The sequence below is a fragment of the Amphibalanus amphitrite genome, unplaced genomic scaffold, assembly GCF_019059575.1.
Source record: "Amphibalanus amphitrite isolate SeventyFive unplaced genomic scaffold, NRLGWU_Aamphi_draft 000316F_arrow, whole genome shotgun sequence".
Lineage (NCBI taxonomy): Eukaryota > Metazoa > Arthropoda > Thecostraca > Balanomorpha > Balanidae > Amphibalanus > Amphibalanus amphitrite.
Genome location: NW_024881811.1, coordinates 67569 through 81394, shown reverse-complemented (window position 1 = coordinate 81394; position 13826 = coordinate 67569). Strand labels below are relative to the sequence as shown.

Genomic DNA, 13826 nt, shown 5'->3' with positions numbered 1-13826 from the left:
CAAGAGAACGGCTATGCTGGGACTGGGAAACATGCTTAAGCTTAACGAGTAGAGAAATGATAGGAGGGCAGCGATCAACGGAGGTCGCCAATAGGTAGAAGGGCTGTGATCGACAGGAGAGTGCCAATGTTTGAGAGGGCGGAGATCATCAGTAGAGCGCTAAATAGGTAGTAGGGCCCCCGATCAACATTTAACAGGAGGTTGCCAAAAGGTAGGAGAGCCCCGATCAACATTCGACAGGAAGGCACCAATAGGTAGGCTTGGGTGGCGAGCATCGTGAGGGCGCCAGTGAGTAGAAGGGCGGCGAATGACAGGAAAACAGAAACACCAATAGTTAGAGGGCGTTTTTCCCAAGACGGTGGTATTGAATAGAAGGACGTCTGTGAGGAGGGAGGACGCCGATCAACAGGAGGGCGCTTGTGATCAGAAGGGCGGTGATCAACAAGACGGCGCCAGTAGGTAGGAGGATGGCTGTCAAGAAAAGGTCGCCAATGGGTGGAAGGGCGGCAATCAACATGAAGGCGCCAGAGGGTAGGAGATCTTAACTGATCAACATTCGCCAGGATGGCACTACCAGGCAGGAGGGTGGCGAGCAGCAGGAGGGCGCCAATAGGTAGGATGGCCAGTCATCAACATTCAACAGGAGGGCGCCAGTATGTGGGAGGGCCCCGAACAACGTGAGGGCGTCAATGATCAGAAGGGCGATGACCAGCAAGAGGGCGCCAATAGATACGAGGATGGCAGAAGGTCGGGACACCGATACCAAACCAAATACCAACAATGATCGTGTGAAAATACCGAAACCGAACCGACTTGGGAATATGAGGAAAATACCGACTTTTTACCAAATTCACAACCTCTTTTACATTATTGAGGATTCATAGTGCCAACAAAATACCAAATAAATTAGCCTTGAAATACCAAATACCAAGTTGGTATCGGTTTGATATCGGTATACCAAAAAGTTGGTATCCGATTGACATATCTAACATGGAAGGCCTCCCATGTGCACGGCGGCCTCCTGCATACGTTTAGTTCCTCATCCGTTCAGGGGACCTCCTCTGTACTCGGAAGGGCCTCCTCTGTACACTACGCGCCTCCTCTGTACATGGAGGGCCTCCTATGTGCAAGGGGGCCTCCTTTGTATCCGTCACGCATCCGCTTTAGATGGAGGGCCTCCCTGTGCACGTGGGCCTCCTGCGTAGCTACGTTTCGTTTCTTCTCCGTTCAAGGGGCCTCCTCTGTACTCGGAAGGGCCTCCTCTGTATACTACGCGTTTTCTATGTGCATGGAGGGTCTCCCATGTGCACGGGGGCCTCCTGCGTATGTTTCGTTTCTCCTCCGTTCAGGGGCCTCCTCTATACTCGGAAGGGCCTCCTCTATATACTACGCGCCTTGAAGCCTTCTCTGTGCATGGAGGGCCTCCCATGTGGACGTAAACCTCTTCTGTATCCGACACACTTCCGCTTTAGATAGAGGGCCTCCCATGTGCACGGGGGCCTCCTGCGTACGTTTAGTTCCTCATCCGTTCAGGGGGACTCCTCTGTACTCGTAAGGGCCTCCTTTGTATACTACGCGCCTGCTCTGTACATGGAGGGCCTCCCATGTGCAAGGGGGCCTCCTTTGTATCCGACACTCCTCCGCTTTAGATGGAGGGCCTCCCTGTGCAAGGGGGCCTCCTGCGTACCTACGTTTCGTTTCTCCTCCGTTCAGGGGGCCTCCTCTGTATACTACGCATTTTCTATGTGCATGGAGGGCCTCCCATGTGCACGGGGCCTCTTGCGTACGTTTAGTTCCTCATCCGTTCAGGGGGCCTCCTCTGTGCTCGGAAGGGCCTCCTCTGTACATACACGGATGGCCTCCCATTTGCACAGGGGCCTCCTGCGTACACATAGTTCCTCCTCCGTTTCTGGGAGGGCCTCTCTTTGCAGGGACTGGGAGGGTCTTCTGGCACAGCAGAGCCTCATCTTAACATTGTAGAGTGACACTCAGGAAACCTTCTTTTGCATAAAAGTGCCATTTTTTGCACGGAAGCCATTAGCCTCTTTCAAGCATGGCTGGTCCTAAAAAAAAAAACGGAATAGAGGGCCTGCGGCCCTCTATTCCGAGCAAAGGGCCTCCACCCAGAACAGGGTGGGCAAAAAGATAGTTTTGCCCACCCTGAGATTTTTCAGGGTGGGCAGCTGCCCACCCTGAACAATGTCCGGCGGTCGTGTGTCTCAATACAGGGCAGAGGTCAGCCCGGCGGCGGAATGAAGACGGGTCAGCCGGGTGGCTGCTCCCGGCCCGATCACAGCCAGAGAGACAGAGCCGGGCGCAGGGGAGGGACTGGCCGGGCGCAGGCAGGGGGACTGAGTCAGTCACAGAGAGAGGGACTGAGCCAGTCAGAGAGAGAGGGACTGAGCCAGTCACAGAGAGAGGGACTGAGTCAGTCACAGGAGAGGGACTGAGTCAGTCACAGATAGAGGGACTGAGCCAGTCACAGATAGAGGGACTGAGCCAGTCACAGATAGAGGGGTGAGCCAGTCACAGAGAGAGGGACTGAGTCAGTCACAGAGAGAGGGACTGAGTCAGTCACAGAGAGAGGGACTGAGCCAGTCACAGATAGAAGGACTGAGTCAGTCACAGATAGAGGGGTGAGTCAGTCACACCGGGCGGAGAGGGACTGAGCCAGTCAGAGAGGGACTGACCTGGGCGCAGGGAGAGGGGTGCTGTTCGGTGGAGTAGGATCAGCCCGCTCTCCGCTGTCCGGTGGGCGGCGGACAGTGGCTGCTGCACCGGGCCTCCCGCCGGGGGACCGGCCGCCGCTCTCGGCGTGCTGGGGACGGCGCAGTGCGGACGGGGCCGCGTTTAGACCGCGCTGACCTTCCCACCAGGAAGTGGAGGTGGGCCGGGCCGGGGCGAGGGAGGCCCGGCGGCCCGCCGGCGCCAGAGTACCGGGTTATGGGGATGGAAGGTGATGGGCTCGGCCAACACCAATAGCCGGGAACCCCGCTCCATCGCCGGATCAGACGCCAACTTCATACTCTCTGAAAATGAAACTTCGATTAATTAAACTGATCTTAGGCTGCTGCATTTTTTCTTCACAAAAAAATGCAGTAATTATGTGATGAGATTAAAATCGACGAACCATGCCCAATAGTGCTAAGAACGTTGCTTCGCTTCCCCGATATTGTAAACAGACAGTGCTTATCAGCTCAGCGTTCTATCAGCGCCTCACTTCTGATCAGTATAATCATTACCTCAGCTCAACTCATGGGTATCGGAGATGCTCTTAATTGAGCATTGAAGGCCCAATAGTGACTTCCATTTATTCCGGGACTATTACATATGCTGTAGCAGTTCCGCTGTCAGAAGCAACCCCCCCCCTCCCCTCCAGTGATGCCACTGCCTTATTGCTGAATACAAATCGTTCATATCTGGCCAATATACCAGGCCTAATGCCGATCACCTTGCACTCCAAATGAAATCGAGTGGCGTGCGACGACGCGCTGCCGCCCGCCCTAACACGACTCTCAGTGTCCGGGGGACACGGCTCGCGGCCTCACAGTCTCCCGGACACGGCTCACACAGTGTCCGGGGGACACGGCTCACACAGTGTCCGGGGGACACGGCTCACGGTCTCCCGGACACGGCTCACAGTCTCACAGTCTCCCGGACACGGCTCACAGTCTCACAGTCTCCCGGACACGGCTCACAGTCTCCGGGACACGGCTCACACAGTGTCCGGGGAACACGGCTCACAGTCTCCCGGACACGGTTCACGGTCTCCGGGACACGGCTCGCGGTGTCCGGGGGACACGGCTGACGGTTTCTCGGGGCGCCGCCGGCCGGATGCAGGCCGTGCCTCATATTCCGCGGCTCCTGCCAGCAGACAGAGTGGCCCCGTGAGCGCCCTAGATATGGCCCGCCGTCCGAGCCGGATGTCGTGGGCCGATCGGCCCCTCTGTACCTCTCCCCAGAGAGAGGGGAGAGAGAGAGAGACAGACAGACAGACAGACAGACAGACAGACAGACAGACAGACAGACAGACAGACAGACAGACAGACAGACAGACAGACAAGGACAGAGACAGAGACAGAAACAGACTGAATGGCACCCTGACTGCAGCTATCGACTGTCGAAGAGAGCCCACTGACCGGTACTCAGTCGGCGCAGGGATGAAGCATTCCTAATCCATGGTCGGCGACACTCACCCTGCCTGTCGGTGACACTCACCCCGGCTGTCGGTGACAGTGGCTCTCAGAAGCCGTCGGGCGGAGCGTTCCATTATTTATAGCGGGGGGGGGGGCAATGACGCCGCGCCGTCTGGGGGGTCACTGACGCCGCCCCGTCTGGGAGGCGGGGGGGGGCACTGACGCCGCGCCGTCTGAAGGGGGTGGTAGTGACGCCCCGCCGTCTGGGCAGACTAGGGCCAGCCAGGGCGGAGGGTCGTCGACTCCCTGTGGGCAGACTAGGGCCAGCCAGGGCGGAGGGTCGTCGGCTCCCTGTGGGCAGACGAGGGCCAGCCAGGGCGGAGGGTCGTCGGCTCCCTGTGGGCAGACGAGGGCCAGCCAGGGCGGAGGCTCGTCGGCTCCCTGTGGGCAGACTAGGGCCAGCCAGAGCGGAGGGTCGTCGGCTCCCTGTGGGCAGACGAGGGCCAGCCAGGGCGGAGGGTCGTCGGCTCCCTGTGGGCAGACTAGGGCCAGCCAGGGCGGAGGGTCGTCGGCTCCCTGTGGGCAGACTAGGGCCAGCCAGAGCGGAGGGTCGTCGGCTCCCTGTGGGCAGACGAGGGCCAGCCAGGGCGGAGGGTCGTCGGCTCCCTGTGGGCAGACTAGGGCCAGCCAGGGCGGAGGGTCGTCGACTCCCTGTGGGCAGACGAGGGCCAGCCAGGGCGGAGGGTCGTCGGCTCCCTGTGGGCAGACGAGGGCCAGCCAGGGCGGAGGCTCGTCGGCTCCCTGTGGGCAGACTAGGGCCAGCCAGAGCGGAGGGTCATCGGCTCCCTGTGGGCAGACTAGGGCCAGCCAGGGCGGAGGGTCGTCGGCTCCGTGTGGGCAGACTAGGGCCAGCCAGGGCGGAGGGTCGTCGGCTCCCTGTGGGCAGACTAGGGCCAGCCAGGGCGGAAGCTCGTCGGCTCCCTGTGGGCAGACTAGGGCCAGCCAGAGCGGAGGGTCATCGGCTCCCTGTGGGCAGACTAGGGCCAGCCAGGGCGGAGGGTCGTCGGCTCCCTGTGGTGCCAGCCGTTTTTTGCCTGGCCCAGTTTCTGCCCGGCTGTCCCCGTTCCGCGGGGCGCCGTGTGTGTTGGGGCTCAGCCCAACGTCCCGGCGCGTTCCAACCGCACCCTCTCGCAGCCTGCTCTGCCAGTATCCAGCTCCCTCCAGCTCCTGGCACTGGACTAGATACATAGACGTTACGGACTACGGAGGCCCGTGAAACTGTCTCGCCTCGCCCGTCGCTCGTTGTTTTCACCGGATGTGTCATCCAGTTTTTAAAAAATTTTCTCCTCGGGCTTTCTCGGTTTGTTTGCACTGCCAGTCCCGGTTAGCGCGCTGGCCGGGTGGGCGGCTCCGGTGGCTCCGTGTCTCTCCCCGGGGGGCCCACTGCTGATGTGCTGTGTTTTTTGCTCCGTTTGCCAGTTCACGTGGGCAGCGTGCGTCAGACAGCCTCCATCGTGCGGATGTCACAGGACAACCTGCGCACCGGCGACAAGGCCAGCGTCCACTTCCGCTTCATCAAACACCCCGAGTACCTGAAGCCGGGCCAGCGCATGGTGAGTACCCCAGACCGGGCCGGCGGTACCCCAGGCCGGGCCGGCGGTACCTGTACCGGGCCGGCGGTACCTGTATCGGTCCCGCGGTACCCCAGGCCGGGCCGGCGCATGGTGGATGGTCGCACCGGCGGCCGGACATTGTTGGGCTCTGTTGAACAATGTCTTCTTGTCTGTTTGGTCAAATGCTACCTTGTGGAGAACACAGAAAAACATAGGCGGAGCTGCCTGTGCAATTGGCGGGGAGGCTGCCCATGAATCGTGACTTTTGCCGCCACCAGCATTGATTTAATCATAATCATCATTGTGTTTCTCAGCTTCTGTCGCCATTATAAAAACGACTTTGATGCTTGAGCTGACCTTATGCCAAGGTGATGATCTGGACAGAAGCGTCATCTCTTTGAGTTCCTGTTACTGGGACAGCCACCCTGTATAGCGGTGATTGCTAAATCGCGTTCCAATGCGCTGATTAGTTTAATAACAAAGATTGGGGCAAGATTGATTGACAAAGTAAAGAAAATCGGTCCAGCGAAAGTAAAGATTGACAAAGATTGAATTGTATGATTGATGAATACACTCAGGAGCATGGAATGAGGTAATGCTTTTGAAGTGGGCTACGTCCCGGGCATTTGTCATTTATTCTCGGTGCGCTGGGTGATGTATGGTCCCCACTGGCAGCGGCGGCGGCTCCCAACTTGCCGCCTTCAAATCACCCCCATCTGTCATAATCGCCGGCGACCGGCGAGTTTTCGGCCAACTCATCCGGCCAACTCGGCCCGGCCGCCAAAGTCGCGCTCAGCCGCCCGGCGCGGCCCAAATAATAAAATAATTCCCACCAGAACCGGGTGCTTCATCAGACATTTAAACGATGACATATTCGGCCGTCCTAACGTATGTTCCGGCCCGAAACAAATCTCGAACACTCTCCCCTCTCCCTCTCTCTTTCCCCGCTCCCCGCTCTAGTTCAGACTATGATTAAAGACAACCCCTGAAGAGCTGTAGTCGCTGAACAGGAACCGTCGCGCTATTTCTAGGAAGGCAGAGAATAATCTAACAGGTATCGACACCACACACCAAACAGGACATCCATGTTAATCACAGTGTGTTTCTGCTGTGACCCTCTGTGTATCTCGCTGGGGCAGCTCCCACTGCCGCAGCAGCAGACCGGTGCTGTCGTCTGACCCGCGCCGCCCGGGTCAGCTCCCACTGATGACCCGCGCCGGCCGGGTCAGCTCTCACTGATGACCGCTGCTGTCATCTGACCCGCGCCGCCCGGGTCAGCTCCCACTGATGACCGCTGCTGTCATCTGACCCGCGCCGGCCGGGTCAGCTCCCACTGATGACCGCTGCCGGCCGGGGCAGCTCCCACTGCTGACCTGCTGTCGTTCGTCTGACCCGCGCCGCCCGGGGCAGCTCCCACTGATGACCCGCGCCGGCCGGGTCAGCTCCCAATGATGACCCGCGCCGGCCGGGGCAGCTCCCACTGATGACCGGTGCTGTCATCTGACCCGCGCCGGCCGCCCGACTACCCAGGTGTTCCGGGAAGGCAGGACCAAGGCGGTCGGCAACGTCACAAAAATGGTACCCAAGGCGCCGGCCGGCCAGCAGCAAAAGCAAAAGTCTCAGAAGGCCCAGCAGTACCACCACCATCAGCAGCAGCAGCAGCAGCAGCAGCAGCAGCAGCAGCAGCAGCAGCAGCAGCAGCAGCAGCAGCAGCAGCAGGTAGGGCTGAGGGGAGCCGAGAGCCGGCGCGTGTGCCCGCGCGGGTCACTCGGCGGGTGTGCCCGCGCGGGTCACTGGCGCTCATCCGGCTGGGCGACAGTTGCCCATCGTTTCAGGCTTACATTTGCCTCAACATTTAAGAATGAAGGTGAAGGTCTCAATCTTATGAATGAAAATACTCAATTAGCCCGCTGAGACTGCCTTAAACATTGTTCGCTTTTTTGCACTGAAAGTGACGCATATGCAAAATTCGAGTTTATGCCATGCCATCTCTCCATGTTTTATTGCAGTTGCCACCATGAGCCAATGTCGCGTTAGGACACACATGTCAACGGGAGATGGCCGTTTTGTACATACATTCTGTCCCGGTGATCAATACCTGACCGTCTGTGGCACTGCCTCGGCCCGTGTTGACGGGGCCGAGGCCGCAGCCCCTCCAAAATCTGAAACCGGAATCGGTCCCGCCACAGCGCTTGAAAACGTACCATTTTTTCATAGTCTCTGCTAGCTTCCATTTTATTCTGTACCTATTCAGTTGTGTCTTTCAGTAAAGCTGCCTCGGTTTGACATTCATGGCTGGGCTGTGTGGTGGGTCTCCTATTAATGGTGTGGGTTTTCCTGTCTCATTTCTCAGGTGCTTGTTGTGGAAACTGCAAGTTATGCTCATGATGTAAGGCTTTTCACTGTGGGGCAATTCTTTCCATCCTTATCTTTAGTCTTTCGTCCTTCAATGTCTAAATACATACAGCCGTTGTAAGATTGCTTGTCGTTATATTTTCACAAGCTGCGTTTCCGAGCTGTGCGCCATTGGCACCTCTGCGCAGTGACTGGTCGGCGGGTCCCCCTTTGATGGCCGTCGGTCGGCGGTTGGGCTCCGCCCGGCATTCAGGCCAGTGTTTGAACATTAATTAGCCAGCTGGGCCGGGGTGTGCTGCCGGTAAAAGTTGGGCGTCGAAGCCCGCCAACTGGGCTGAAAGTATCGCAGCGGGCCGCGCCGGCCGCCGCTCAGAGTCGCCCACTGGGCTGGGCTGTGACGCTCGTTATCTATTGATGGCGCCGTGTGCCGCTAACTCGGTGACGAGGGCCGTCTAATCTGGGGGCACGGCGCCGCCCCCAGAGCCGCCGGGCGCCGCCGCCGCCCCTCACAGCCACCACAGTAAACGGGGCGGCGGCGGGACACGGCGCCCCCAGAGCCGCCGGGCGCCGCCGCCGCCCCTCACAGCCACCACAGTAAACGGGGCGGCGGCGCGCTACTGCTGATACGTTCCGGGTGGGTATGTGTCGGACTAAATGGATAAATTGAACTCGCGCCCGCAGTTGACTTTTACGGCGTTTGAGGGATTGTTCGGAGTCGTTCGTACCCGTTCACCCTCCAACCATGTTATCCCCTATTGAGCCCGATCGTCACCGAAAAAGACGAGTGGTCTATAGCCCCGCCGGTGACCCCACTGTGACGCCACTGTGACGCTCTGTCGTTCTGCAGGCGGACGGCGCCCCGGCCGGCGGCGGGCCCAGCTCAGCTGTCGAGCCGGACCCCGCCGGCTCCGGCTCCGGCTCCGGCTCCGGCTCCGGCGGAGCGGGGAAGAGGCGAGGGGGACGACGGCAAGGGGCCGCACGGTGAGCCAGGGGCGGGGACAGGGGACAGAGAGGGGCGGGAGGGGACAGACAGAGTCACGACAGGGGTAGACATCTGTGTCGTATGGGAGTGGTGTGCGATTAGGACTAGCGCGTGCGTACAAACTCGTCATTTTCGTCATCGTTATCTGAAATCCATCCTATTACCATCTTTCGTCATATTGAATTGAAGGCGTCAGCCGTCTTCCCCGTTCGAGATATCGAGCTGAGGAATTCCGGCCATGTTCCGTCCAATTCCGACTGAGGTTACCCAGTACCCACGGGGCTGGGCTGTTACACTGAGGCAGCGACGCGGAGGGGCGGGGGTAGGGGCTGTCACTGGGCTGCTACACTGAGGCAGCGGCGGAACTTTGACGCTCGCCGTCCGACGGTAGCAGTGTGGTGATGCCCCTATATCGATTATGCGCTGCTCCACCAGGGAGGCTGAAGCCGCACTCAATATAGGATCACTCTCAGTGGGCGCGGTCGGTACCAGAGTTGGAGCCTGTCGGCGACAGGAATCAGCAGCGAAACGGCTGCCAGCTCCCGTCTGAATCCGTCCAGACGTTCTGTTTACTGGATTTTGCCAGGCCATTTTAGTCTTAACCCTTCCTGATCCTTTATTTGCCTGAAGCTCCCCAGCCATTTTGCCTGAATCCGGCTAACTTTGGTCCGGCCACTTGATTTTCCATTGTTGTTTATCGTCCCGTCAGTTTAGCGACCTGGCTGTGTGGGCCCGTTATTCACCCGTTATTGACCTGTGAGCTGTGACCGGTCGCGGCCGGCGGCGGTGGCTGTGTCCCGGCGCCCGGCCCCCCGGCGCGCCGCTGTTTTTCCCGCCCGCCGCTCCGGCCGTAACTTATCGGCGACTTTTCCAATCTGGTCCGTCTTTGATGGTGGCCTTGTGAACTCGGTTCGCCAGTCATAACTGGCACATCGCCGATATTAGGTTATCGCCGCCGCCGGGTTGGGAGCTCGGAGGGACGCGGCACCTCTGCTGAACCAATGGCGCCACTGTGCGCTCCGGCTGTCGGGCTGGGTGCGGCAAATGGAGGGATGGTCTCCTCGACCGGCGGACTATTATTTATTTGTCGGGCTGCTTTTGTTTGTCGTCTCTCTCTCTCTCTCTCTCTCTCTCTCTCTCTCTCTCTCTCTCTCTCTCTCTCTCTCTCTCTCTCTCTCTCTCTCTCTCTCTCTCTCTCTCTCTCTCTCTCCCTCTCCCCCTCCCCCTCCCCCTCCCCCTCCCCCTCCCCCTCCCCCTCCCCTCCCCTCCCCTCCCCTCCCCTCCCTCCCCCCACCCTGGCTGCTCGCTTCTGTCCGTAGTATACCGTAGCGTCGGTGCGTCACACGCCGCCCCGCTGCTCTGTTTCAGGGTGGCCCAGACGCCCGTCGAGGCAGCTGACTGCTAGTGGAGTCCGCGCAGAGGCTACGCGGCGGCCGTGAAGAGGCTACAGCCGGGGCTGTCACGTGGCCCGACCAAAGCACAACGGCGGCGGCGGCGCGTCGTCTGCCCTAACTGCGCTGGACCCGCTGGGGCGGGGGTCGGAGGATACTCTGCCCCAGGCCCGGTGGCCCGGTGGGTGTCCGCCAGCAGTGTGTGTGACCGCCGGGACTGCACCGCTGCACCCCTCTCCTGCGGCGGTGGCCGGGGAAGGGGAGCGCCGCCGTTCGGGGCGGGCTGGGCGGCGCGCCCCGGTGGACTGTGGAGTGGTGGGACGCCGGGGGGCCGCCCGGTGTTTGTTTCTGCGAACCGGACTGAGTGCCTCGGCTGGCTCCCGGCGGCGCGCGCCCGCCGGCCGCACTCGGAGGTACAAAAGGTGGGCGCGGTGAGGTCGGCCCTGGGGCCGCCGGCGGTGTCACCGCAGCGTCCGGCTGACTCCCGCGCCCCGCTCTGCAGTCGGGCCCGCAGTGACTCGGCAGTATGCTGTGTGGCCCGGCAGTTGTACTGTGTGGGGCCCGCAGTGACCCGGCAGTTGTACTGTGTGTGACCCGGCAGTATACTGTGTGACCCGGCAGTTGTGCTGTGCGACCCGGCGGTTGTACTGTGTGTGACCCGGCAGTTGTACTGTGTGGGGCCCGCAGTGACCCGGCAGTTGTACGGTGTGACCCGGCGGTTGTACTGTGTGATAACGGCCGCCGGTCGGGGTGCCTGTGCCCGGTGACGGTCGGGGTGCCTGTGCCCGGTGACGGTCGGGGAGCCTGTGCCCGGTGACGGTCGGAAGCCTGTGCCCGGTGTCGCCTGTGCCTGTGCCCGGCGCCGGGCGGCGGCGGGGCGCGGTCTGGTAGCGGTGGTGTTGCCCGGCGCGGGCGCGTTTCGGAGTATTGTGAGGGTCTGTTTTGGTGGTTGGTGTGGGGCGCCGTCGCTGGCTGCACTGATGTGCCGCCGGCCCGAGTCTGCCTGTCGGCGCGGCAGCCAGCACTGTTTGTAGAGACGAGATTGTATTTTCTGCTGGGAGCCCAGGGATCGAGACGTCTGCTTTTGTGAAGCCAAGAACAATAGACATTTTAGAATATGTTCATTCTTTTAAAGCCTTCGACATTAACCTTTATCTAAGGTAAATTTTTTTAGCAGAAATTATTTGACTATGATTGTTTATATTTCACGGCCTTGAACAGTGAGTTTTGTTTTAGGTAAATCTAGAGACATGTGTTGTTACTTACTTGTTCCAAGTAAATAGCATATATTTGACAGCTGCAATGCACATGTTAAATTATTTTAAGCATATTGGTCTCATATTTGACAGTACCATGTATTCAATCTGTTAAGTTTTAGAGCTGCTTCATTTTGCCGCAATAAACAGCACGCATTAAGGCGGTGCGTTTATGTGAAAGACGAATAGTGATGATATTGTGCCTTGTTTCCAGATTATCCGGTTCCGCGCGGGGTAACCGTGGTAGGGGTACAAAAACGCCCACCCCCTCCCGAGGTCTCTCGCCCACCTCATAATACACCTGTTCCACACATTGTCAACCCAGACCAGTGGAGGCCGGTTACCAGGCCTCGCCAAGTGACTCAACCTCGAATCTCGATAACAATCCGACTGTTCGTCATAGCTAAACCGCTCGTACGATTAACAGGAAACTCGGCGATTGATGATGTTGACAGGACGTAATCCGCGCCGTTATACCGTTATTATTAACCCGTGCCGATCCGGGGATTTTGAAACAGCCCCCTCCGGTTCTTCGCAGATAGTGGTGACCGCCGCACCGTCATTTGCGGCACAGCTGCTCAATGCTCATGCACTTTTTTCTGCACATTTGAAAATGTCAGAACCGGATCTCCCAAGGTCAGGTCACAGTAAGTGACCTTACCTCTGAAAAAAAGAATGCTCGCCATGGCTACACCGTCTTAACAATTACTTTGAAAATTTTAGTGAAATATAAGGGTGACACTACGCATGAAATGCGTATCTCGCAATTCTGACATCGGTTAGCTAAGGTCAGGTCAATTTGCGCCATCTTCATAATCCTTCGCACTGATGGGGGGGGGGTCGAACGACCCTCCCCCCCCCCCACACACACACACTGTTTTTCGCGAATAACTCGCGCAAAAACGGCCGATCGCTACGAAACTTTCAGTGTCCTTCAGTGAATCGTTTTTACACCTACTCTGAAAGTTCCATGACCTTCACCCAAATGACCTTTGACCTGTGAGTCCTGTTTCTCATGTCCGTCAAGACTCAAGACAGCCCATATTCAGCCCAGATTCAGTCCGGATTCAGCACAAATTCGGGACACCTCCGATCAAGCTGAAAATCGCACACAATGTAGGCCATGACATGCCCAATCCACAGTCCAAGTCTTTCGGCGGCATTCCCAGCCGTTTGACCTACAGAGGTCAGCAAAGGTCACGTGGCCCAAATTTGCACAGCAGATTGTGGCCCACCCAGTAGAGCTAGAGCGCTAAAAATGGCACCAATCGATTCGCTAGCATCTAATCTTACTTTCCCAACACTCATTTGACCTCTCAAGGTCATGCAATGACCTAAGGTCATTTGTGGGCTATGTCGAAAATACACTTGCACAGCAGTTTCCGAGTAGAGGAATTGACCGAATTCCAAATCAAAGCACATCATCGTAGTAACTTAAGCCGTAGGCCGTAGTAACTTTCCTTAAAAACCGCTTCTCGATATGTGACCCCGTTTGACCTCGGCAGGGCAAAATGTAACAAATAAACGACACTCCATACGTCGCAGCCCGGATTCAGCCCAGATTCGGGACATCTCCGATCAAGCTGAAACTCGCACACTATGTAGGTCGTGACATGCCCAATCCACAGTCCGAGTCATTCGGCGGCACTCCCAGCCGTTTGACCTACAGAGATCAGCAAAGGTCACGTGGCCGAAATTTGCACAGCAGATTGTGGCTCACCCAGTAGAGCTAGAGCGCTAAAAATGGCACCAATCGACTCGCCAGCATCTAATCTTCCTTTCCCAGCACTCATTTGACCTCTCAAGGTCATGCGATGACCTAAGGTCATTTGTGAGCTATGTCGAAAATACACTTGCACAGCAGTTTTCGAGTAGAGGAATTGACCGAATTCCAAATCAAAGCATAGGCCGTAGTAACTTTCCTTAAAAACCGCTTATTAACCGCTTATGTAAGATTAGATGGATGCTGGCGAGTCGATTGGTGCCATTTTTAGCGCTCTAGCTCTACTGGGTGGGCCACAATCTGCTGTGCAAATTTTGGCCACGTGACCTTTGCTGACCTCTGTAGGTCAAACGGCTGGGAGTGCCGCCGT

The 13826-nt window shown here is 58.2% G+C and overlaps 1 protein-coding gene across 8 annotated transcripts in view; it reads left to right on the top strand.

Moving 5' to 3' along the window:
- LOC122388275 (GTP-binding protein 1-like) overlaps positions 1 to 11894 on the top strand; it is a 44701-nt gene extending 32807 nt beyond the window's left edge. For 5 of the 8 annotated variants that reach the window (XM_043379200.1, XM_043379202.1, XM_043379203.1 and 2 more), the window contains exons 13-16: positions 5616 to 5749; positions 7280 to 7468; positions 8952 to 9085; positions 10455 to 11894. In XM_043379200.1, the coding sequence (XP_043235135.1) occupies positions 5616 to 5749; positions 7280 to 7468; positions 8952 to 9085; positions 10455 to 10491 (494 nt within the window). In that variant the 3' untranslated portion in view covers positions 10492 to 11894. Of the gene's footprint in view, positions 1 to 5615; positions 5750 to 7279; positions 7469 to 8947; positions 9086 to 10454 lie in introns of all 8 variants that reach the window. The other 3 variants (XM_043379205.1, XM_043379208.1, XM_043379206.1) reach the window with 1 other exon arrangement.
- The last annotated feature ends 1932 nt before the right edge of the window (positions 11895 to 13826 follow it).